The sequence below is a fragment of the Lepisosteus oculatus genome, chromosome 4 (assembly GCF_040954835.1).
Source record: "Lepisosteus oculatus isolate fLepOcu1 chromosome 4, fLepOcu1.hap2, whole genome shotgun sequence".
In the NCBI taxonomy this organism is placed as follows: domain Eukaryota; kingdom Metazoa; phylum Chordata; class Actinopteri; order Semionotiformes; family Lepisosteidae; genus Lepisosteus; species Lepisosteus oculatus.
In genome coordinates, this window is record NC_090699.1 from 62,093,385 (window position 1) to 62,119,201 (window position 25,817).

General features: G+C 37.9%; 2 protein-coding genes across 4 annotated transcripts in view; both read right to left on the bottom strand.

Annotated features, from left to right (window-relative positions):
- Positions 1-15,710, bottom strand: part of vgll4b (vestigial-like family member 4b) — a 48,689-nt gene extending 32,979 nt beyond the window's left edge. The window contains exons 1-2 of the mRNA XM_006631023.3: positions 15,505-15,710; positions 14,167-14,243 (exon numbers count right to left, since the gene is read on the bottom strand). Coding sequence (XP_006631086.1) covers positions 14,167-14,230 — 64 coding nt within the window. The 5' untranslated portion in view covers positions 14,231-14,243; positions 15,505-15,710. The remainder of the gene's footprint in view (positions 1-14,166; positions 14,244-15,504) is intronic.
- A 2,202-nt stretch (positions 15,711-17,912) lies between these two features.
- Positions 17,913-25,762, bottom strand: tamm41 (TAM41 mitochondrial translocator assembly and maintenance homolog). Of its 3 annotated transcripts, none has more exons than XR_001478461.2 (9): positions 25,373-25,762; positions 24,214-24,396; positions 23,977-24,069; positions 23,097-23,247; positions 22,432-22,577; positions 21,273-21,438; positions 20,222-20,284; positions 19,655-19,851; positions 17,913-19,311 (listed from the first exon to the last, which is right to left on the bottom strand). XR_001478461.2 is itself a non-coding variant. In XM_006631026.3 (8 exons), exons 1-8 carry the CDS (start codon positions 25,508-25,510, stop codon positions 19,775-19,777), a joined length of 1,017 nt encoding a protein of 338 aa, XP_006631089.2. In that variant the 5' UTR covers positions 25,511-25,762; the 3' UTR covers positions 17,913-19,774. The 3 variants fall into 3 exon arrangements, 1 of the variants encoding a protein (XP_006631089.2); XR_011189491.1 differs by having other exon boundaries at positions 17,913-19,343; XM_006631026.3 differs by having other exon boundaries at positions 17,913-19,851.
- Positions 25,763-25,817: the final 55 nt, after the last annotated feature.

Below are 25,817 nucleotides of genomic sequence, written 5' to 3' on the forward strand. Positions count from 1 at the left end.
CAGCGTTAGCTTCCTGTGAAACAAGTTTCAACAAAACACTCTGATCCACTTCCTGTTTGGAGGAATATGAAGAAAAATGGGGGCACCTACGGGGTAGTTCATGAGTAAAGTCTTTGGCTGTTAAAATTAAGCACTGCATCTCCATGAAGGAATTATTTTATACATTTTTTAGAAATTAATCTTAATTACAGCCTTTTTTATACACATATTATTTCTCCTAACAAGAGTCTGCAACACAAATAACGCACTGATGACAAAACCTGTCACTCTTATAAAACTGCAGTTTTAAAGAGGGAAAACATTTCAGTATGAGTCACACTTTAGTAGAGATGACATTCTCTTTTGATCAAACCAAGAACTACTGTTCTTGTACACAAAAATGCAAGCTCCCCTTTTGACTAATGCTTATTAGCATAAATATTAGTTTATACATATTTTGATAACGTGGTGGTGTTTAGTTGCGATGGCAGTTACATTTATTTAGCACGTACCACATACCAAACATCGACTTAGAATCTTATGACAGTGGTAACTATCACATCTATAACCAGCAAACATATCACAGTGAAATGAGAGTTTGAGGGCTGTGAGAGGTGACAGCCCTCAAAAGAGCAGCTTAATTCTAACAAATTTAGAAACTCTTGATAACTCTTCGCCATCTGGATGCTGACTTTGCCAGTCATGATAGTTAAAATCATGAATCAACACAATGCTGTGAAAATAAAGCACACTTCATGTCTAATTGTTTACATGTATTAAATGTCAATATATTAAATCACTCTTTGAGCAACCACTTTCTATTAGAGCAGAAAACACAGAAGATGTCAAGCAGCCCATCCATACTGCATACTTTTCACAACACCCAGAGAAAGTTCAATCGTAGCACTTCATTAGTGAGTATTACAGTATTTATACCTGCTGCACAAAATACTTCATACAGCACTTTTTTTGGTCTCCAGATATCTGTTATACTCTCAGTGCTCTCTATATATACTGTACATACTAATTACCAATAAGTGTGGTTAACTTCAAATCAGTGCTCCGGGCTAACCTGGGAAAGAAACATAAGGACCTCAACTAAATACAGCTCATAGACAAAAATAAACATTTTGGTTTTGTACAAAGTCAACAATTGTCATCTTATTCAAAACAGACAAAAAAACCTCCTAATACCATATACAGTTTACTTCTTGTCTGATATATATAAAAAGGAAACATCATTTTACATTAGAGATCACTGTATATTTTAGTATTCTGCACTACAAATTCTAAACAATCCTCAACTCCATATCAGTTTTATTGCTCGTAAATTTGGAGACTTAAACCAGCCAGCCATGTATTATGCAAACTTTATGAGATATGGCACTATTTATGTCAAGGGGGAGAACATTTACAATACTCTTTCTTCAAAGAGGTGTAACGTCACATTTCACAACCACTCTTCTCTGCAGGTATGGGTATTTTCATTGACAAAACATACAAAAATGTTCTTAACAAGGAGGTCCAGTACAAATAAAATCACCAATTTGCAATCACACTTAACGATTTTACACCCAAGTACCACAACACACATTGCTTAGTATGTTCTTTAAGCAGCAGTGGCTACTTTTTCTCTTGCTTTTTGCATTTTTATCCCCCCACAAATACACAAGTCTCCATGTCATAACTGTGCGAAACGGTAATTTGATACTACCCTCTCCACGTGGTTAAACTAACAGCATGGTAAGTAAACGCAGAAGATCGACTGACTCAAGAGTGAAACTGAATCCTGTAGTACACTCCTGGCATTATGCACAAAGATACTCAAAACAGAATCTCCTGCACTTAACTGCCGGCAAAGTTGTGTGTATTGTTTCAAACAACCCTCTCAGCCACATTCAGAACCCTCATTTCTCCAATAGCTGCCTGCCTTAAAATTCTTCATGTTTGTACGGTTTTGAGCTTGCATTCCAGTTCAGAAACTGCACACCACAGGATCTCCCATATCTGGTTGAGCAGCTGCAGTTTGCCCTCCTTGACCTCCTCTTTTTATGAGCACTGCATGCTGGTATCACCTTCAGAACGGAGCACACAATATGATTTAACCTACCCCATTCGTTGCTCAAAGATTTATGCGAGCCCCAGAAAAGGGGAGAATGAGGGCAAGGAGCCTAACACTCCAGCCTATCCAAGATATAAGTCACTCTATGCTCCTGCTCAGCATCCAAGTCCTATATGAACTCTGGATCAGCTATTACTAAAGATTTACTAGTCCTGTCAGTAAAAGCAGAGGTCGCCCGGGCAAGGACAAATCAGTATGCCAGAACATGTTTCTTTTGGCAGAGGATGATCAACGGCAGCACTACAAAAACACATGAAACCCAAGACCTCTAAACCAAGCAGGCAAAACAGTGCCATCAGACAGATGTCTGGAAAAAATATATTTTGTATTATCGAAGCTGCTGCTCTTGTGCTCTCAGAAACCACACACAACAGAAATCAACAAGAGGAGGAGGTAACTCTTTTTACCCCAGTGGTGTATTCCCTCATGTACATTTTCTGAGGGAAAACAGCTTTTTTATGATGAATGGTTCATATACAGTATTTAACAATAATTACATTAATACTTCAGCAGCTCAGACACGTCCCTTTATTTCATGCTAAGTGTCACTGGCCAACCTACGAAGATCAAAGAAGGAACAGCAACTATTACTCATATTTTTGCAGCACAATAATTATTATTGTGCTACATGAAAGGATCAAGTCTTTTTGACAGAGTGCCAAAAACCATTGTTCAAGCTCTGGCTAGGGCTTGTCATAATCGCCTGGGGAGAAAGCAGATAAGCAGTTTTTTCATGTATCTTACTGCAAGCACCCAGGGAATGATAACTTGCCAATACTGTTCCTCCTCCAAATAAAAACAAATAAAACCAGTTATGCTTATTAACCCTTACGTTTCCTTCTTAGTGCTCTAGAAGTATCGCCTTACTCTGCTCATATCAGATTCAGACATTAATACACCCATCCCTCAATTTATAAACCTCATTCAATTATCGAAAACATTTGTTTCAACAAGGTATTTCCTTTCACTTTACATGTACAACTGTCTGATCACTCAGTTGCTTATTTTTACCCTAACAGAGCATTGATCTGTCCAAGTAGGATCACTAATAATCATTACCCTATCTGCCTTAATGCAGCGGTCAAGACAGACAAGATAAATAAAATGTTTAAAAATCCTATGAACACACATGCACTAAGGAACTCTTTTTGGGAGGTGACAGTGGGAGATCAGACTTTGAAGACAGCATCTTCCATTGTAAAAATCTCTTTGTGAGAGAATAACGAAGTATCCAGAGAAAAATAAAATCTGTACAATACAAATGGGACAGACAATTAGCAAGTATTCCAGCTTCCTGTTTTAGGCCTGCCTTAAAATATACTTTGAAGTCTAAAACAACTATTATTGTTGAGTCTTAGGGATGCACTAAGTAAGAGTGAATAAAGTCCTGAAGATTGTCTAAAATCTTTCATTGATCAATAAAGTATCCTGAATCAAAAACAAACTGAAAGATCAAATAAGACCAGACAGCATCCGCTCATTTGCTGCCTTACAGATGTTCTGTCTGTTAGGATGTTGTGCGAAACCATTGTCTCTTGATAAACTGGGTGGAGGCTGCTTGGATGCTTGGTATGGAAACTGTGCCGCATTACCATATTCATCTTAAACCCTTTCTTCCAGACTTGGGAACTACAAAGTGATATTAGGCCGAGATTCCCTAAAAGCATGTCTTCCAGGAGATCTATGGAATGGTAACAAATTTAGAAGTCAGAATAAAAAAGAGATCTTATAGGAATGGATGCAAAGAGATTGGATTTTAAATTGTCCCTATTTTTGAAAGCCACCCAATTTGCAATCTGTAATTATTGTTTTATTTAAAGCTCATCCGACCCGCCCACCCTTTAAGCCCATTCGTGGTTTGACATGCTGCAAGCACCACAGTGCCCCCACAGGAGGGCTCGCACTGATTGGAGGAGCAGTCTGTCACTCACACATGTCACTACAAACCTGCGGGTTCACAGGAAGCCACAGGTGCAATTTCACCCAGAGCCAGCAGAATCCAGGCTCACTAATCCATGCCCCTCCTCTGGCAGAGCTCTGCCACTTACGTTTTACCACATGGGGTCTCCACGCGACAATCGGTGACATGACTCCGGCTTGAACTTACAACAGGCTATAGAGCACAACCTGTTCTTGAAGCAAAGCCCCTTTATTGGTCAGGCCAGTCAGGAACTCCAAGTTGAAAATAAATGCAGTACAACAACTTCCCAGCGCATGGGAATGTGTAGGAAAAGGTTTGATTCCTCTGAATACTGGAGTACCAAAATGATACAAAGTCAAAAAAAGGTAAAAGAGCAGTGTTTTCACTTATCAAATTAATCTTGATGGCTGGAAAAACTGACAGACCAGACTAGTTAAGAAATGTATCCGGGAAAGAAAATCTGGATTAGACAGACAACAGGTGGAAAGAAACTGAAGATAAAGAACAAGGGACAGAAGAGGACTGGGAAATTCTCATGGGGTAAATGTTTTATTCCTCTGTCACTTGCAGTGAGACCCAGGTACAGTAGGTAGAGCATCACCGGACTTCAAAAGATCCTCTGATCCTCTGATGCAAAACACGTCTAAGTTTTGGTTTCCAACTGCCCATTCAGCAAGCGTAGATTTTTTCCATCGTTAAAATGCAAATGCATTCTCATTTGCATCTTTTCATTATCTGTATAATCAGATGCAACTGTAGTTAACTTTATTTTGTTGGTTTTGGAAGTGTTTTCAGGAAGTTTGTTTGCATATGTAAGCCATTTAGGTAGATTTCATGTTGGTTTAGTCTACACAAAGGAGTGGTAGGGAGAAATTCCATCATCACCCCAACAATTTGCAAAACCTTTTCCGTCTTTGAAGTTTCACAGTACACATTTCAGATGCTTCTGCACCATTTAAAGTGACTGTATACTGTATATACTGTACACACAGTATTTTAATGCACACAGACATGGAGATTTAATAAAGTGGGTTTATTTTTGTTTAATCAGTTCTTAGCCAAAGAACACTACAAAATTGAACTCTTTGTCATTCGCAACTTTGTTGATAAAAAGGTCTCCATTCTCACTCAAAAGCTACTACTGGAGGTAGTGAAATACTGTTCAATGTGTTGTTTGCTACCATTTTTGTGGTACCTATATATTATAGCTTTAAGATATTCACTGGTGATGCCCAAATACCAGAGAAATTGTTTTGGAGGTGACATCTTTGGTAAAAACACTTTTTGGAGCTTTCACTTTCATCATTATGGTTTACCTCTAAATTATACATAACGTCTACTTCTAACATTATCTGTATAAGCAGAATTCAGATGTTAAATGAGTAATAAACTTGTCTGTATGTCATAGCCTAAGGCAAAGCCAGAAGCAGGTTATCTTTTTCACTTAATACCAAAAAGGATGCCTTATATTGTGCAAAATTGTACTAAGGAATGTTTTGTTTCAGTCAGCATACAAAACTATGTAGTACTGGGATTCCTTTATTGAACTTACCTGGAAAAGATTTCAAGAGTAGACATTTTGCCTAATTAAATAAGCATAATTGCATGATTAAGAGCATTTTGTTCAGGGGTATTTTGATACACCAGTGAGAAAATGTAAAGCATAGACTCAACCCTATTTTTATTAGGAAATTTTGTTAATGTACGTCTTTAGACAAAGACTTGTGTGGGATCTAGAACGAGCTACAGAGGCAAATTTACACCACAAGAAATCGCCACAAGATTACCTACTTGCAGCTAATTAAGCGAGATGTGTCAAACAATCTCCTCTCATGTGTAACTGTTCTTTTATTTTCATGTATTTATAGCATTCTCTACTGCAAGACAGCATCCATAAAAGAATCTGAAGTCACTTTTCCATTCCTACACACATTTAATATTACCTGTACGTTTATCAAAGCACTCAGGACTGAGGTAAGACAAAGCACGTATGTCTTGTCTGTATCAAGGGTGGTTTTGGTTTATGCCCAGGTGTTTCACTCTTCATTTTGACATGAACGCACTCTTTCCAGGCTGGAACATCAAGCTATATCTTGGTGCTGGAGGCATGAGGCAAGCAGACATGCCTGCTGCCTTGGTTTTGACAAGAAATTCAATCATGTGCCAAGTGCCGGGGGAGGAGTGGAGATGCACACCGCTGAAAGCACTCGTGGCTCAGAGACTCGGGTAAAGGCAGGTCTCGCCCACATGAAAGCAGGCAGTTCTCAGTCTGGAATGGGCTTTCACAAGGTCAATCAGCAGCTACTCGTGCTACACTTATTTATTTTTTTTTAGATTATATATATTTTTTTTTAAAAGTGCCGATAATAAATAATGTTGATATGAGCTCGAATTGTTTTTTTTCACTAATGACTAATGATGAAACCCCCAAAATGTCAGCTTTCAAGAGAAATGCACGTATTCTGTTGCAACTCACCATACGAGTTACTAGTGGCTTTAGCTACAGTACCACCACAGGAAGGAAACTGAAGTTTAAGACAAAACTGCTTGAACTTGTAGCCACCTTGTTAAAGAACACTAAAGATCTGCCCTACCTGGGTCAAGCGAACAGACAAATTCTTAATTCTTAATTCGTAATTCCTATGGAAGCAGTAAGGGTGTACTTAATGTTTCCCACATGGTTTCTGCATTTTGGCTTACTTTTTGTTGAATAAATGATGACATGTTGAAATCTGTGATGTGTCGTCTGTTATCTGAGGATAGATTTGTCGAGGACCAGACGATTGTTATTTATGCCCTGATATGTAAAATCACTTTTTTTTTTCTCCTTGCACATTAGGCCTTTATTTAAAAAAAAAGATTAAAATTAAACTTCTCTGCAAGCTGCTTTAAGTTAATGGCAAGAAAGCATATACTGTACACAGTGGTATTTGCTACCGGTAATAGCAAACAGCTGCATCTTTTTCTGTTTTGTTCAGAACCATCCGGCAGAAGTGGAAGGGCTACCTATCAGCAAAAGGGCTTTATTTCTTAGTATACTAACTGAAAAGGGAATTATTCCATAGTTATTCTTCTTTCGCCCTCTTATATTCAAAATCTCTTCCCATCTCCAACAGCTGCAATTGTCTAAAAATATGCAAGATCGTGATCATCTGTGCCATGAAGGCCCTTCACAGACTGCACTTGTACAGAATGGCTCCTCCAGCACTTTGTGTACAGCAGTGCCCCCAGATTTATATCAAGTGGGGGAATTAAAACACAAAGCCCCAAGACTGTTCTGTTTTTATCTGTTCCATTGAGGCAATGCTGGCCCACTCAAACTTAGCATGTCATTGGATAGGAGTCACTGGTTATTTATCTCCCCAGAGCGTGACAGGAAATAAGGCTAGTCATCACCTGTAACACAAGAAAGGAGCTGTCAGGAATATCAAACGTCCAGGGTACTGAATCAGAAAGGACTTTTGTGCAGCAGAATTTTCTGAGGAAAATGCGTTTTTAATTTGTTATTGCCACGCTGCTTGTCCAGGACGACCGGCCCGCTGCAGCCCGCAGTTACCGTAGTTTGCATCTTAGGTCGGCTTTTACAATTGAAAGCAGACAACGTTAATATGCAAATAAGCACAATAGTTCTGGAAAATCTGAAATAATGCTGCTTTTGTCATTGTACGCCTTTAGCTTTCACAAGATTATTATATAGGATATATTTTAAATATTCATATCAAACCAAGCTGTTACAAAGAAGATACTAATGGAGGTCGAAGGGAAAGAAGGCGTCACACGGGCCAATGCAAATTAACTCTTATCTTGGCTGAAAGGGAAAGGTGCATATACTGGATTATAAAAGCAGTAATCTATTTTATTAGAGAATGATACAACACTTGTTATATACTGTACAGTACAAAACGTTAAATTTAAGTTGCGAGAAATTATTAGATGTTAAAGTACAGTATAGCATGGCCTAGATCATCAGCCTGTACAAGTTATTTGGCGTCCTGGCCAAATTCCCCATTGGCCCTTACCAATCATGGCCTCCTAATAATCCCCCTCTATGAATTGGCTTCCTTACTCTGCTCTCCTCCCCACTGAGAGCTGATGTGTGATGAGAGTTCTGGCGCACTATGGCTGCGGTCGCATCATCCAGGTGGATGCTGCACATTGGTGGTGGTGGAGGGGAGTCCCCATTACCTGTAAAGTGCTTTGAGTGGAGTGTCCAGAAAAGCACTATATACAGTAAATGTAAGCAATTATTATTATTATTATGCCAGTCCTTTCTAACTATGCAGTTAAATATTAACTAGATTCTTAAAGGAGCGGGCACTGATGAAATCAAGTGCAGAGCACTCACACATCACTACAAACCAGCTTGGAGTACTACTGGGAAGTCATTACTCTCACTGCCATCTGGAAGCAGGTCCATGCTGTCACGCTGATAGCTCTTTTTAGATCTGTTGCGCTTGCAAAGGGAAAGGCAACAGCATGAGGTCTGTTTATTTCTGATGATAATCGGTTTTGAAACATATAATATAATAACATATAATATCTGTTTTGAGACATAACAGAAACAAAATAACATATTCATTCCACTTGATCAGGCAAAACCTTATTTTCCAAAACCCATTCACAAAATTCCAGTTAAAGATGACACAGTCAAGAACCTTTTAATGGCTCCACAGCCGAAACGTTGTGTTCTCTTTCTTCTTTTTTTCAGCATGGAATAAACCTATTACTTGTTCCTTTGCAGCCTACGCATGCTGACGCAGCTACCCACCTGAACTACTACCTTTTAATGGGAACTACTTTCACAAACAGATCTGGCTTGACAGCGGTTTCTAGTTTGAGGTGCAAGAGAACAAAATGGTTTAATTTACGATGCTCTGTATTTTCACCTCTGAAAGTAAAAAGAGAGAGACACCCTCTTAAATACCATACACAAGACTCCTTTTCCAAAGACAGGATACACCTAGTTATCATTGGGGGTAGGAGATGATTATTTTTATTTTATTAGAGGAGTGGAGTGTAAGTTTCTACAGATTCAGTACAGGATGGTACTTGTAGATCTGGAACAATGACATATACATACCCTTTTAAAAGGCCCAAGTAATATACAGTGGTAGAACATAATATAAGCATGCAGGCAGTTTAATGAATCCTGTAAAACAGGTAACGGCTCACACGAAACAGTGTATATTTTCTATTGTATGTATTCTGAAACTCACCATCTCTTCTCTGGGTAGCAGCCTGATATTCTAATCTGCTGTTCACCTTCCATAACTCTACATCCCGAATTAGCCTCTAACTTTTTAGTTACTTCACAACAAATTCATTTCTCCACTTACTGAAAGTAAAGAAACCGTCAACCTTCTTGTGGACAAAATAAACGCTCTTAGTCCCTGTCTTACCTTTACCACAGCTGTGCTTACCAAGTGCCGGCTGTGCCCTCAACCCTCGTTCTTTTTCCCACTCTTTGAATCAGTGGGCTGACAATCTTCGCAGCTCTCTTTGGCCTTTTCTTTTCTCTCACTCTTAATCCTGGGCACCTGTACTCAACACCACCTGTAGCAGGTGGTTTTCCAGACAGCCTCATGATATTTTTGGTTCAATGGATCACCTCGCCTCTCAGTTGCCTTCTGCAATTACTATGCGGTCCTGTTCCACGTGTTTTTGGTTCGGCACCATTTTTTCACATGCGCCATTCAGAACCGATCGCTTTCTGACACCCATCCCTCCCTCACTCCTTCTTACAAACAACTCCAACACTCAGAGTGTCCTTAAACCTGCACAGAACATTTTACTACAACAGCAATGTTTTGCAAGATTTTACACAAACTTTATATTCAGTGGTAGGAAACAAAAGAAACCAGTACTTTTTACCTTAGATACTGTGCTAAACTGCCTTGCTTTTAAAGACTGATTCCAATGTAAAGGCAATGTTTGCTAAATAAAATCTCATTTGAAAACATGTTCATTTTGAATTGTGTTCCTCTACACGTGGGTATGCCCTGACAGCCATTTGACATTGTTCAATTTCTTTAGTGCGCTTGTTGTGTTTTCTCCTAGGCTAAAAACCCTGCAAGAACTGGCCTTTGCCCTGTTTTGAACTAGTCCTAGCACCCTCAAAACAGGAGGTGTCACCTCACTGCCCCCTTAATAGCAAACTCTGTCAGATGCAGGAACTTTGAGAAGCAAGAGGCAGACTTTCAGGATCCACAGCCAGGAGTTGCATTGATTGCTACTATAGTTGCCAGCCCATTGGTCAGCAATGACATCATTTTATTGCATTTTTCTTCCCTGTGAGGGTTAGAGACCTTGAAAGTAGCTGATAAGCAAACACAATAAGAGGAGCAGAGCTTTGTGCCTAACCTCCCCAACACACAAAAAACAGCTCAAAAGAACAGCATGGAACAAAGGAGTAGCTATTCTATGAAATCTTATATAATTGCACCACATTAACGAAGAGCAGGCTTCAGATCCGCATTACATCCAGTCCAGTAAAATGTAAACCATTCCTATACGGAATGTAGGGTTTGTTTTCAAATTCAGCCACGTTTTACTACAATTCATTTGAAAAAGATCAAATATATAGCACAAGAGAGAACAAAATCTAAGAATTCATACAGCCAGCAAAACTTTGGATAAGAAGGATGATTTTGTTCATTCATCCCCTTTTACTAAGACTATTCATTTCACCAAAACAAAAACGCTGCCTTTCAACCCCATGTTCATCAGTTCGAAGCGCCACTCTGCCCCAGTCTTTTATACCTACAGATTGAGTGGCTTTGTAATGAACTGATAAAATTTGCTTGGCAAATTGCTTTCAAGGCAGCCATTTGCATATGAAAAGCATGTGACATCTGGAGCAACCACTCTGTGCAACAGCCGAATGCTTTATTCCCAGGAAGAGGCAGAGTTTAGAAGAACTCTATTCAGTGCAAGGTGCAGGTGTGAAATATTTACAGTACTTGCTGGTCTACAGCCTTTTTCAAACGTGCCCATCCAAAACGATAGGCCGCTGTGGCGTAACCAGTCAAAGTTTCAGATGTTTGGAGAAAGAAACACGTGGAGGCCTCTGGTCAACTGCGACACAGCGCAAAACCTAAAAAATAAGAACATGCTCGCCAAGAAGGACAGCAGCACACATTGTACAAACACCTTAGACACCAACACCGCTCTGCCCATTAACCACAACTGGCCGCAGGTTGTATTGACAAACGCATTGCAGTGGAAGGGAACGTGTGTGTTTGGTACTGTACTGAATAAATGCCATGGGGGGAATCTTTCACAGGAAAATCATTGAGCAGTAAAGGTCAGCATCCAGCTCTGTTCTGTGTGTTGAAATTACAAAACCAGTGGCAAAGCCAAAGCAAACAGACTTTTCCAATGAGCAAGTTTCAGAAACGAAAAACCTCTTGCTAGGATAGAGCTCTAATGCACTCCTTATTATAGAAAGCATTGTATATATTTCTCTTTCTTAAACTGGCTGCATAGGTTGTTTCAGCAAAGAAAGGCCTTATTTTTAATAGATATTTCTAGATTTCTATATTTACTCTTCACAGTATAGGGGTATGCATTCCAAAGGTTTGTCATCAATAGAAACAGAACAGCAGTGCTTCTGGGTTAGCAGTGCTAATTTACTATTATGGACACAGATCTGTTGTATACTGCTTGTGCATAATGCTTTGTAAAAATACAACACCATGACATCTGTTCTATTCATAATGAAATAGAGGATGGGGGAAAAACAAGGGGTTTTGAAAAAACTAGTTCACACAGTATACATTAAAATTCCACGCTATTTTATTTCTTCTTTTAAATGGAGGGAATGATTTAAAATATCTCAGTCTAGGATCTAGTTATTTTTACAAAGGAGGTTTAAAAATCATATTTACCTATTATTTTGCTTGGAGCATTTCGCAAGAAGCCCTTAGAGTTACATAACTTGTTGAATCATAGTATAATACTTCATATGGTAGCTATCATGTCCTGACCAGTTTCTTCATTTCAAGTCAATTATAAAGGACATTCAGAGTTGCTTTACACTCAGCTCCATAAGAGTAATCCAAATAATCTGATTAAAAAGATCACATAAATACTTCTACTAAATCAGCAGTGAAAATCTGTAATTCAGTTATTTTTATAAAGAAATCATAAACAACTTCACGTCAAACTGGCCAAGTAAGAAAACTGCCTGCTGAGCAAGTTTGTTTGTCCTAATCCAAGCAAGAATTTGCCATGTTTGAACAATAGACAGAATAGAAAGCCTACACCTTTACAAGCACTTGCGGAAAATGTCTACAGCAGCAATCTGTTGTAGTGTCTCTTTGGATTGCACAAAACAGAGATACAGTAAGTAACACGGATAAAAAAACCCACTATGCAGACAAAATATGCCCATCATAGTTCCATCTGACAACTGTCAAAATTATTAAACATTAAACATTAAAATTGCAAATATCCTCCTTACCTTAGCAGGAATAATCCCTCTAGGGATCAGCCTGAATATTGTTAAGCTCATGCTAAGATATGTGAGTGGATGACTATATCAGCTCCTCCAGCTGGAAATCCTAAATCCTAAAAATCCTAAAAACTCAAGATTTTTTCTCCAACTTTTCAGATGTAGCAATTTTATTTTAAATGTTCTCCCCAGGAATTTTCGTCATGCATTACCTGTAATAAAGTTTTTTTTTTTTAATTTTCGAAATGAAGGAGTATCTACCAAAATACCAGCTTGAAGGAAATCAAGGCATTAATCAAAGTCTTGCCCTTTTAAAGGCAGCCAGCAGAGCTAAGCTAATTATAGGATGTTTCCTGCCACATTTCCCTGTGGATTAAAACAAGCACACAGCGACTACCACCTGAGCTGTCCTCTGAATGACAGAAATTCCCCAGAAGAGACAAGATAGCTAAAAACATCAAAACAGTCACAAAGGACAGAAGGCCACTCAGCCATCAAGCTCCTTTCCTTCTATTTTTCCATGAATTCCCCTTCGAAAACACCCACTCCAAACTGGGCATTTTAGAGTACCCAAACAAACTTAACTTGCATGTCTTTGCGGGTGAAAGGAAACTACAGTCCCTGGACTAATCCCACACACCCAAGGGAAAAACATGAAAGCACCACAAAGACTGGAAATGAACCCTTAACCTGGACCGTGGAGCTGTAAGGCAGCTGTACCAACCAGCATGCAACTGTGCCAGTGAAATATACTTGGCTGCTGTTTTTATCCAAAGCCACTAACATTTGATCATTATATAAAGCACAGTTTTCCAGTTACTAGTCCTCAGCTCCACTCTGCTGCCATCAGATGATTAACAATGTCCAAACTGTGGACTTACAATGTAACCCGGAAACAGTACTCACGACGGGTAATGAGCTCTCAAATTCAGAACAAAACAATGCAATTTTCTCACCATACTGGATGAAATCTCAGGTTAACAAAATGTTTTGCTATCATTATGTCGAGTGACATCTTAACAAAACACTCAAGTGATTGTTCAGTTGCCAGAAGGTTATTTGCTGCTTTTGCAGGTGTCCCACAAGATCATCATTATTTTCTACCTGCAATAATTTGAGTAGGGATTTAGCTATTTCACACTGACAATCCCCATGTTGTTGTAAAAGAATACTGCTCTATGATCAAACTCACATTAGTGAAAGTGAGCCCTCACACTGATTAATAGGTGCCCTTATTAAGCAATATAATAAGTAATATAAATTTGCATTTAAAAATGACAGGTAACCAGAGGCACATGTTTTTAACATTTATGGAAGATAAACTAAATGACTTAAATACAATCAATTTTAATTTGAGCATTAACATGTTTCATTTCCAAATTCACCAATTACAACACTTTAGGTTCAGCTTTCAAGCGTATTTAATTTGAATGTGACTGCAGTAATACAGCCAGCACCACAAGTTATCTTAAAATGCTTTTTGACTCAAGTTTTCCTTAAACAACAGGATGTGAAGAAACATGAAATGATTAAGCCTAAGCCTATTTTAGTCAGTTCCAGTAGTTTGAAAAGTGCTCATAAATAAATCTAGTATTAATTTATCATTTGCTTGTAGATGCACATTCAAATAACTATATTAAGTATACATCCCCAAGAGACCATTTCGACGTCTTAAATAGATTCTCAACTTACGTTTCTCATCATCTGCGTGTACTAAAGACGCTGCTCTTGACAAAACATCCAAAGGAGTTTCCATTCTTGGCAAGATCCTACAAGTAAAATAAAATATTACAAAGTGTTGCCAACTGTGTTGTTGAGGGATTATGAAAGGAAGAGACTTTGGCTTCATTTTATCAAGAAATGTCAAGTATCCAAAACAAGGCAGAAACATAGTAACAGAACAACGATTCACGGTGACGCATCGTGCTGCCTTTCAAAGTCAAAATCTTTTGTATAATGCATCTTTATAACTGCACTGTGCAAAAAAGAAATGTAACTGGAAAAAAACGTACTCGTAGTTTCAGTTACAGTTCATTGGCCCCAAGCTCCTTGTTTACGTCTACAATAACACATAATAAATGATGAATGAAAATGAAGCACCGTAGTTTAAACCTTAGGATAGAGAGCATTGCTACAGCGAAGTCTCATGTGTGCGTCCTACACTTCTACATTCCAAGGATACCACTTATCCTATACTTATTGAAAGAAAAACGACCATTAAAACAGTGGCAGTTAACCCAGCCCCTTTTTAAAATAAGCAACTATAAAATACAGACAATTCAGAGTATAAGGCATCTTTTAAATGATTCTTGAGAGGAAAGTGTATTCAATTAGCATTCCCAAGACGTTTTGTATACATCTCAAGAAATGATCGTCATTAGACAAATGTTAGCATATCTTCAGACGTAGTTCTATACGGCATTCAAGCATTTATTTTTAAAGGGACTTGAAATGATTCAGCCTTTTGTTATTTTCTCAAACATTTCTCCATAGAGGGAGTCAGAACTTTAAATCCATGAACCGTATCAGCACGTCAAATTTTCTAAGAAAATGACACAGGATTGCAAAATTGTCGAATGGTTACAAAGAACGCATCTGCCGACTTGCACGCTGCGTTTCCCTCAACACTTCATGCTCTCGTTTTGTGAAACGTAAGAAATGCACCGCGCTCATAATGACGTTCGCATACCAAGAAACACGCTACGTTTTGAAGTTAATCGCATGTTTTATGCGTGCAGCGCTTTGACAAATACTGCACATACTGTAGCGTTCAGAGCTATACGTAAGTTTTCTGTGCATCCTCAACGGCTTCTTGAACGTAGCGCAAACACGTTACACGCTACACTTCACAACACAACTTGGACACACATTCATCAGCCACTTTTTAAGACCACTTCAGCGTGCGCGAAGCTTGCTCCGATCACTGAAGTAGTCTTCAATGTTTCCTCATCCCCTGTTGGCGATCAGCATTCCTACCACTGTTCTCCTCCATGTACATGCCTGTTGCCATCGTAATACATAGGTACATACCACCTTGTAGTGCCACTTTTGGAGTCCTGAGGGTTGAAATGCAGAGGGTTTTGCTGTTACTGGAACTCAACTCCAGATCCAGTCTCGGGTCACGGAGAATGCCTATGAAGATGAAGTATCCGAGAGCTGAAACAAAGGCAAAAGAGCTTGTTCTGATTTAGGACCTCGCAGGGAACTACACAAGAGGAAGAATGTGAGGAATGATGGAATTCTCTTCCTAGCAGGTGGTGAAAGTGAAGAATTCTTATTGGCTAAACTCTCCGAAGTGAGATCAGCATAAATTATTATAATCGCACGCGTTACATCACATCCTCGCCAGCAGCAGGTACAGGACAATAAGGAAGTTGCAGTCTCATATTCCAACAACAACAAGCGTGCTTCGGTGTTTGATGAGGTGCAGGATTCCTCTTGGTCCTAAACGCAACTGCTGTGTATCACTATGTGTGGACGAAAGCAACTCGTTGAAATTAAAACGCTTAGCTCTACGGCACCTTCTTTCACTCCGTTCTGCAGGATTGAATCTTTTTTTTTTAAATAATTGCATCCAGTTTTACTCCTGTAACCTGTTATGTGTGATGATACAAAGCAGAGAAAGTAAATCAATACAGAACAGAGCCAGAAAGCAACGCTTTGATGTCATCTACATCGAGTAATCTACAAAAGTAGTATTTATGCAAGTAAACGATAGCTTCACAGTTCCGATCTGTAAAAAAAAAATCACTTTGTGTGCGTAATGCTATCAGAAATATTGGAACATTAATTAATTTCACTAAAACACGTAATGTGGTGTTGTGTATCAAAGTAATGAAATAACAACTGATAAACCCATTTATTCATTTATAGCCAAAGCAGTAGCACATACCATACTTGAAGCCATAAAACAACAGAAGCTAAGCAAATATACAGAATAAACAGTAGTTACTATACATTACTTTTAGCAAATGTCTTAAGATGTTTTCCGATGTTCTACTATTCACTCAGTGCTTTTCCTTCTTTATGTATGTACATGTACTGTATGTTGTTGTTGTTTAAAGATCATAGTTAATCGTGGCAATTCTGTATTTTAAAGTAGAAAGAGCAGCCTTTTCTATCCCTGGTGTCCTGGCCATAGTCCACTCAGGTCTTTTGCAATTTGGCCATCCTCAGATATTTCTAATTAGTTAACAATCAGTATAAACTAATGTAATTAAAAGGTTAGTTACTTGAAACACTAAGATTTAGCTCTTTGAATATTGGCAAAAAAAATCAATAGAGTGATATGTTATAACCTAAACTTTTAATATTGTTGAACCATCACAAATTAAGAGATTTTAAGATTGTAAAACACCTACCCAGTTTATACTGTTTTCAAAAATTTAGAAGAGCATTTTAGCCTCTCTTGTAATTCATACCAGCAAGGTAGGATTTTAATTTGAGCTCATTCCAACTGCTCCTTAAACCTTCAGTTTGAGGCAACAGAGCTGTCTTAAATTCTCCAATCCAAATCTACATAATTTACTGCGCAGATTTAGGGAAACAATTGCCTTTGTTAGGTATAAGCACCTAGAGTATTAAAGATTACATAAGACAAGGCACATGCTTGCCATATTTTTTCAACATGTAACTGATTCGTTACACTTAGAATACTGAATGGTAGGAACGGCTGTGAAATCAACATCATTGAAAGCTTAAATGCCAGATGCATTTTAAATAATCTTACAACAAGCAGAGCCTGTAAAACTTTATTTTCACTTTAGAAGGCCTGATTTCACAGGAAGCATGGGGAACATTCCAAGCTGCCTTTCCTTGACCTGAATTGGTGCTTGCCAGCTGTCTGCCTTTCCAATTCGTCCCCAAGTAGCTCCTTTCCCCGAACTTACCACCTGCTTTAACGATCTTGGCGTTTGCTTGTTTTCGGTGTTGAACAGCAATCCTAAACATCTTTTATTGAATTCATGTCGACTGATGTGACTTTGTAATATAGGACGTCTGAGCTATGGGACTAAAGTGAAATCATTTTAGAAACTTTTTAGCACATAAGGCTGCCCAAGAAAAGCCTATTCCTCTTAAAATATCAGGAGGAATGCCAAATAGTTTCACTTGTACATTTATTCGAAAACCAGCATAATGCAGTAGGTCATTCGTTGAACATATTCTGAAACACAATGGAAGCAAATATTGCCATGCTGGTGAAGCCACAATGATGCTATGTTGTCAGGAAAAAGACAGTAATGTTAAAACTGTAAGCTCCTCCATGGTTTGGCACAATCTGCATGTAATCATACTGGATAATGTTATGTGTTTGTCCTTTTTTTTAGTTTTAGCATGTTTTAGACATCCAGGTACTTTAGTATTGCTCTTGCCTATCTCATAAACAGACAAATTCCACATATGGTTAATTGTCCTAGCATACACAGATAGGTGATAAATGGTTTTAAATTGTTTTATTTATCATTAACAAGATAAGGAGACATTTTTCAGTGGAATTGATCATCACTAATTACGGGATTTCTAAACCACTTTAAGAATAGCAAATGAATGTGCTATGAATGACAGACAGATAGGTCTAAACAAAGCTATATTGCAAGACTCATTATATAAATGCTATAAAACTTAAGTAATGAGGCCAAATTAATATTTGACAAATAATGGGATACATCAGCACATATCCTTTAGTATAAATGCAAAATGTCTAGGTTGGCATGATAAAACAATTTTCCAACACAACATCAGGAAAAACACACCAAAAAATTTAAAAAGTGTTCTAATAAACAAGGAGTTAAGCTGCATCGTTATGGTAGTTAACGGTTGTAGATCATTTCTAAAAGTGAGACCTCAAGCCATGTGAATAACTACAGGATAGCAAAGTCTCAAGAGAATTGTGCAAAAATAACGTCTTTCTGCTGCAACTTCCCATGGAAGTGAAGCTTGTAAATTATTTGCCAGTTTGCTTTAGTGAAAAGGATAAAATTGACTCAGCATACAGAGCTCTGGCCCAGGAGTAAAGCAAAAGGACACATTACCGTGGATGAAATGAGAAGACGCTGAATCTGTCTACAAGATCTGTCGTATGGTCACATCAGAAAACAGTTTCAAATTAAATGTGGTGGAATTTTTGAAAAATTCAGTAAAATAGTTTTGCTATTTTACACTTTGCATAAAAATTTGATTTAATATATTTGAGGCAAAATTTTGGGAAGAGAATTGAATTGTATATGTATAGGTAAATGCTCTGGCTGAATTTACAAATGTGGAGAGGAACTCTTAATTTACACCTTCTGTTTCTAAGTAAATGACAAGAACATGCAAACACTAAGGCTGGAATATACGATGAGAGGCTGTTGTTACCGAAAATAACCCGATTGTGAAACAGCAAGATTGATTTATTTGCCTAAACTATAACCTAAAACATCATATCATGAACCATCCAGAAAGGGAATATTGTGAGAATCCTCCTGAGTAACTGTAGATCAGATTCACTTGTTAAAATAATTGCTGTACATAATTTATAACCAACCTGAAGTCAGACATTTTAATACAGAGATGTGTCTGTAATAGGGCAGCAAGATCGTACAGTGGTTAGCGTTGCTGCCTAATAACACTGAGGCCCTGGGTTCAATTCTCTGGACCTGGGGTGCCTTCTTGTTTTTATATTCTTCCCATGTTCGCACGATTTTTCCCCTAGTCCTCCAATTTCCTCCCACAATCCAAACACATGCTGGTATGTTAAGTGGCTTCTGGGAAAATTGGCCCTGGTGTGAGAGTGCCCAGGTCCTGTATGTGTTTGTGGCAGCAGTTCAAGCAGGTAGCTGCATCAGCATGCATAGGCTGCAAAGGAACAAGTAAAGGTTTATTCCACGCTGAAAAGAGAAGAAAAACACAACGTTTCAGCTGTGGAGCCTTCTTCGGGTGTTTGTCTGTGTCAGTCTGCCCTGCAACAAACCTTTGGCCCTCCAGCGGTATGACCCTGCTTTCTGCCCATTTCTTGCCAGGATAGGATCCAGCTCCCACACAATTTTTGTGCTAACATACCCCATATTTCATGAAACTCATATCTAGCTTTTTGAGGAGCACATTTTCCAGAATGTTTTCCCCTCCAGAACAAAGAAAGCTCTTTAAAAGCCAGCCGTAAAGGACCAAGAGGGAAATGCACTTCAAATTAAAGTGTTACCTTTGCAGAAGATTCATTGCGTTGATAAGTGAAGTTGTCAAATAAAAATAAACAAAGCAATGAAACTGGTGACTTTTATAGCAAATATATTCAACAGGTCCATAAAGTAGATGACTTCATTCAGTTGGACTTCCTTCTTGATCCCTTCCACATTTTCTGGAGCTTTTTCAGACTATATGATACAGTTTTTATCAAGCCTGAGGAAACAGAAGATGTTGAAGTAAAAAGCATCTTTCATCTTACACATTATGCACATTACTTACTTTTGAACCTACAGGGTTGACAGTCATACTTTAAAAAGAAAATTAAAATAGTCAAAATAAACCATTATAAGAGAGTATTTTTATTTCAAATTTAAATTTGCATCTATTTTTTAAATGTTACATTTTTACACAAAAGAGGTACCCAATATTTTTCCCTTATTGTCTCTTGCATTAATATAAAAAACAGTATTGTATTAATCTTATTTATATGTAAGATTTACAATTCCCTATTTAAAAGCTGTTTATCTTATAACTGAAGGCAACACACATCCATTCAGCGGCCCAGGCTGACTCTCTCTCTTACCAGCAGTTACAATGCCTTTGGCACTCTGTGTTAGGCTTGATGTCTTGACAATTGAAGATATTCCTGAAGAAGCAAAATTAAATAAAGTGAAGTGTCATTTTGTGACATGCTGAGAGAAAAAAGTACTGTGCGCATTTAAAGTTTAAAGAAAAGCCTAGAAAATGACTTATTTTAGTACTATGCAAGTAGAGGTCGGTGCACTAACTGGAAACTTGGATTTCATACGGAAAAGCACTATTAAGTCTTGATGAGAGGCTTTGTTTAAAACTTTTGAGGTGAAATTGTTTCACAGAACAATTACAGAGACAATATTTTGTGCCTTTTATAAAGACAGCACAGTAGTCAGCATTTCCTATGAATGTGCACCTAGCACTGAAAACTGTAAAAAAGCATAAACTCTTTTCAAATGCAGATTTGAAAAAAACAACTATTTATTTTACTGGAATACAGGTTCTGGAATACACATTCAGAGACAGAGACCCATCCTGCAAGTACAAGTGTGTCAAAGACAGAAGATAATTTGAAACAACAGTTTGAAACAAGCATTTTATTAACTCCTGTCTCCTGTATCATACATGCCAACTTTATATGACATATTTAAAGTAAGGAATCAGGTTATACAAGATTTTGATATTTTCAGGTTTGACAGGTTCTTCAAGTACAGGTTTTTAAATTGCTGTTGCTTAAAATACAGCAGCTAACTATTTTATGGTTATAATGATCAAAACACTTAAAGAAAATATATTCTCATTTATTATTATGCTCCCAATGACAGCCTAGGTTAAGTGAAATTCTAAAGTTTGACACCATGCATATTGGCAGAAACCCTGCAGTTATGATGAATGGCGTGAGATAGTCTGATCACTGCAGGAAATGTAATATTTACTTTTCCACTCCATTCAAAGGTACAATTGTCCAGGTAAGAAGAGGAAGTGAAACAGAAGATTCATTGAGAAGCATGTCACTTTGTGGATAGGTGCAGACATCCAGCAAGACAAAATGAGCAATGCTGAATTCAGGGAGAAGTCAAGAGTGCACAGATGAAGCTTACCTTGCTGCACCACTAATCCACAGTCTGGATCCTGAGCCACCTGCAGTAAGATTTCTTCTACATCCCTGTTCTTTCCAGGTGGATCTACAAGACTTGTAATCTCTTGCTGAAGAGTCCTGGGTAGCCCCATCAGCTGTGTGAACTGACCCTCTGGACTTTTATCAATCTTGAAAAAAAAGTATTTGAAACAATAGTAGTTTTTAAACACCCAATTACAGTCAGTCTGTTGGAGAAATCCTGCACATTTACTTTTATTCCAATACAGCACTCCCAGCATGAATGAATGAAAATATCACGATAAATAATAAGCATTCTTATTAATTATTAAAAACACATTCTTTGTTCCATTTGCAGCATTGCATGTTCATTATACATAAGCATAACAATTTATAGCTTTGGATCTACTGCATCCTTCCTTCATAAACCTGGACAGATTCTCACAGATTTTTTTAATTTATTATTGTAGTTATAACCCATTTTCTACCACTGAATTCAGATTTAGTGCTAGCTTTTTCTAATTGGGTTAAAACTTGATTTTTTTAGAAATGTAATTATTATAACTGGATATCCGTAAAGGATGTCCAGTGTAGGTCGTTTGGGCAGTGGACAGCAACATTTGAAGTACAATAAAGGTGTTCTGGCATCGCTCAGTAATTTTAATGAGATTTCCTCCTCACTTAAGAAGAACTGTAAGAGCCATCACTTATGATGAGTATAGGCATACACTGCCTGGTTACCAAAAAGGATTGGTTACACCCATCTAGCAACAGGGGACAGCATAAGAGGGGTATGGATAGTAAAAATGATGGAAGAAAACAATGGCACAAAATCCTATTCTGCATTGTGAAGGGAGTGTCTGTACTCCAGCCCTACCTGGCAGTGTAAATGGACTTAGCAGGCTGATTATGCCTCTCAATCTAAATCATTAAAGTAAATCCAAACTGAGGTTTATGAGCCAGATGTACAGTATTAGTGGTTCCATCCTTGATACTCTCTGCTACCCCCACTGGTAGTACAGTGGATTTGTACATACTGCTCAAGGCAAAGGCACATCCAAGGAAAAATCTTTTCAATCTGTGTTTGTGTGGTAGTCTCCAAAATTGTGTTTTCAAATTTCCTGTGAAAACAACAAATTAATGCAACAAAGGAGATGTCTCACCTCTAATTTCCCCTGCAGTGGCTTGTAAACCACCTGTGAGCATTCATGAAGAATGTTGCCGTAGAGGTTCTGAAAGTGTGGCAGATTGCCCCTGACAATATTCAGAACCTTGGATCGGTCTTCTCCTATTACCATCCTAAAATCCCCTACGACAAAAACAAAGGGTATTGAACAGCCTGTACAGTAAACATACAGGACATATCTGTAAAACCATCCAGTAATCCTCAGCTATCGCCGATTAATGTTTAATATTAATTAATCTAAAACCTCATATGATGAAGCCCAGTTTTACTTATTACTAAAAGCTTTAAATCACCTCAGTGTCACTTGCACAGGTGTTAAGTGTTTATTGTCTTTAGTGTAGATGATCCAGTAGGTGGCACTTTTTCCAATGCAGCAGAATTTCCAAATCAATGTTAATCACCTAATATGGTGACAGGGGACGTTGCATCTTTAGATGAGATGTTAAGCCAAGGCTCTGACTGCCTGGGCCATTAAAGACCCAGGAGCACTGCTTAACAGAGTAGGAGTGTTAACCCACAGAACTATACATACTAATGGTACTCCTGTACCTATATATTTCCTTTTATAGATTTAACGAGAATCTCCCCCTAAAATATTGATAAAGCCCTATGGCACAGAACACGTGGTTTTAAGATAATCACCGGCATAGGAGAGTCCAGCAATTTGGACAAAGAGATCCTCCACTGAGAAGCTCTCAGGCAGCATGAGAAAGGCGGCCGTGACTGCACTCTTCAGGTTACTGACCAGAGCCGCCCGCAGCTTGCTGCTGTCATTCTGAACCAGGATTTTAACCTAGAAAACACCAGCTGTCATCCATTTTTACAGCTTTGTGGGCACTCAAGATACCAAACCAATAACAATACATATCAAAGCAAGGCTGTAAAAATAATGCAAGAATAAGAATTAAAGATAAGGATTATAAAAAAGGAAGATGTCAATTATCACAATTTGTACCACTTTATTCACCCACACAAGAGCGCTAATTACATGTCACTCCTTCATTGTTTTTTTTTTCTATTTCTTCATCTTATCAAATAAAAATTCCCTAGTAATTACGAGAAGCAGAAAAAAAAGTACTGTTTGAAGTACAAGGAATTAGAGATTTCTCATTCACTTAACCCTTGGGCCAACATTGATTTTTAATTCTAAATTATTTTTGGATGTGACATGAGGATTTGTTAGTGAATGAGATAAATCTCTATTAAAGATCACAACTTCAAACTGAAATTAAATTTCCCTTTGAACCGATGCAAAAGTCAAATGTATTCTGAATCAAGCCCTCACTCAGAAACATTTTTAAATAAATACTGCCACCACCTGGCCATTAAATATAATTGCACTCAGATTAAGTCATAAAACCTACATTTTCATTTATCCCCAAGGGCTCTTTCAACTAAAATGCTCTCATAAATACTGGAAATACACATCATTACAAATGGCAATTCACTGTATGCTTTTAAGTAACTATAGATAACGTCAACCCATTTCATAGGTAGGTAAATGTCTGTTTTATGTCCTTACTGGTTTATGGAGCCTCCCAGCAATATATAAGGTCTTCCAGTGAAACAAGTCCTCAATCAAAGCATCTGTGCTAATGACCCCATACTTGATCATCTGTAATATAAAAAATGGCTTTATCATTTTGCTTGTAAGATTAGAATATTAATTTTCACTATTTACAATTTTATATCAAAGCCTTATATGGTATAAAGAACCTGTAGAGCAGTTTTATGCAGCGGTTAACAAGAAAAGACTCACCCTGCCATCACATGGTACTAATGTGTTATAATAGACTCGAGCTCCATGTTGGCTCTGAACGTTGCTGACATGTCTGGGACCCAGGTACCTCAGGAAGGAATAATGCTTGTGGTTTTTCATCAGATTCATTGTGTGCCAAGAGACTGGATCATCCACAGCAAACACAAAATCAAGCATATTACTCTGGGGAAGATTTGATCAAATAAAAATAAAAAGGTTAGAATAGTACACAATAAAATCAAATACACATAGACAAATTGTATTTCCTTATTTATAGTATTGTAATTCTCAAAAGTAATTCTACATGTTTAACCGGGAATTCTCAATTAGCGATTGAATAAGAACTCAGAAAACAGGTAATTAGACGTTCTGTCTAAATTGTTCAAATTACCAAATTAAACTCAGGGGAGCTGCCTATCTCCTATTTAAATACTTCTATCCACTTTCTGTAAGCTGACCTACCTGAAGTCAAGTAAGTTGTGAATTTTGCATTACTCCTTTTTCCATTTCTTAGCAAAGACAGCTGGTGCATGTAAATTACTGGGGGTGTCAAGCTCAGTTCCAGCAGAGCCTAGTGTGTCCTGGGTTTTGGTGCACCCTGAGCTCTCAGTGATATACTGTCACAGCCCAACTAGATTAGAGCATAATTGTAACCCTTCTAACCAAGGTGATTAACAGGAAACTGTACCTTTGAGGAATTGAATGTTTAGAGCAATCAATTACAACAGACTTTAAGCAAACCCTAGATAAGTCTAAGAAAACAACCAAAATATTTTCAAAGATTACTCAGTTGGGAACAAACCCCAGACAGAAGACACAGGTCACTCCCGGAATTGAGTCTAACACCTAAGACATGGTCGACGAGTCTATCTGCACACAGAATGAATATTCTGATGTAATTGGCTCTAATGGGTAAATGGTTTTTAAGTGTACTGAACATAAAAGTACAAAACGAAAGTGCGTTTGTATGTACTGTATATACTCTAACTGCAAATAAACCTTTTCTTAGCAACGTTCACGTTCGATTTAACAGATGACGGGAAAATAAGAAAATGTGACTTTGCTGAAAAATGCTTGATGCTATCCCGCCCATTTAAAGTACAAAACATCTAAACCTTTTAATTTTAGTCATTTCTCCTTAAGTTTCCTCTGTGCTTACCCCCATCTGCCCATGGGTTGTCCCAGATTGTCTAAACACGCCCGATCCGTAGGCAAAAGCCAGGCTCATGTCCTGGGGAAACCGAGACAAAATCTTGCGGTAGATGACACTTGTGGTCTGTACTGCTGGTAAAGACATGGTAGTAAGTTGTAAAAAAGAAAATGCATAAATAACACATTCAAATGAAGGCAATATTCTTAGAAAAATGAACGTTAAAACTGAATTCTACCGATACAACATAGTGCCTTGCTTTCTCATGAATACCTAGCAATCACTGCCCACATCAAACTTAATATCTACGGACATCAATAGTCCTACAATATAACGCTTCCACATGTTGTAACTGTAAAGGTTACTGCAAAATTCACATGATAAATGTTACAAAAACCATAGAACGGGAAACAAATCAGATTAAGAGAATTTAAACAACTCCCTCTAGTGGTGT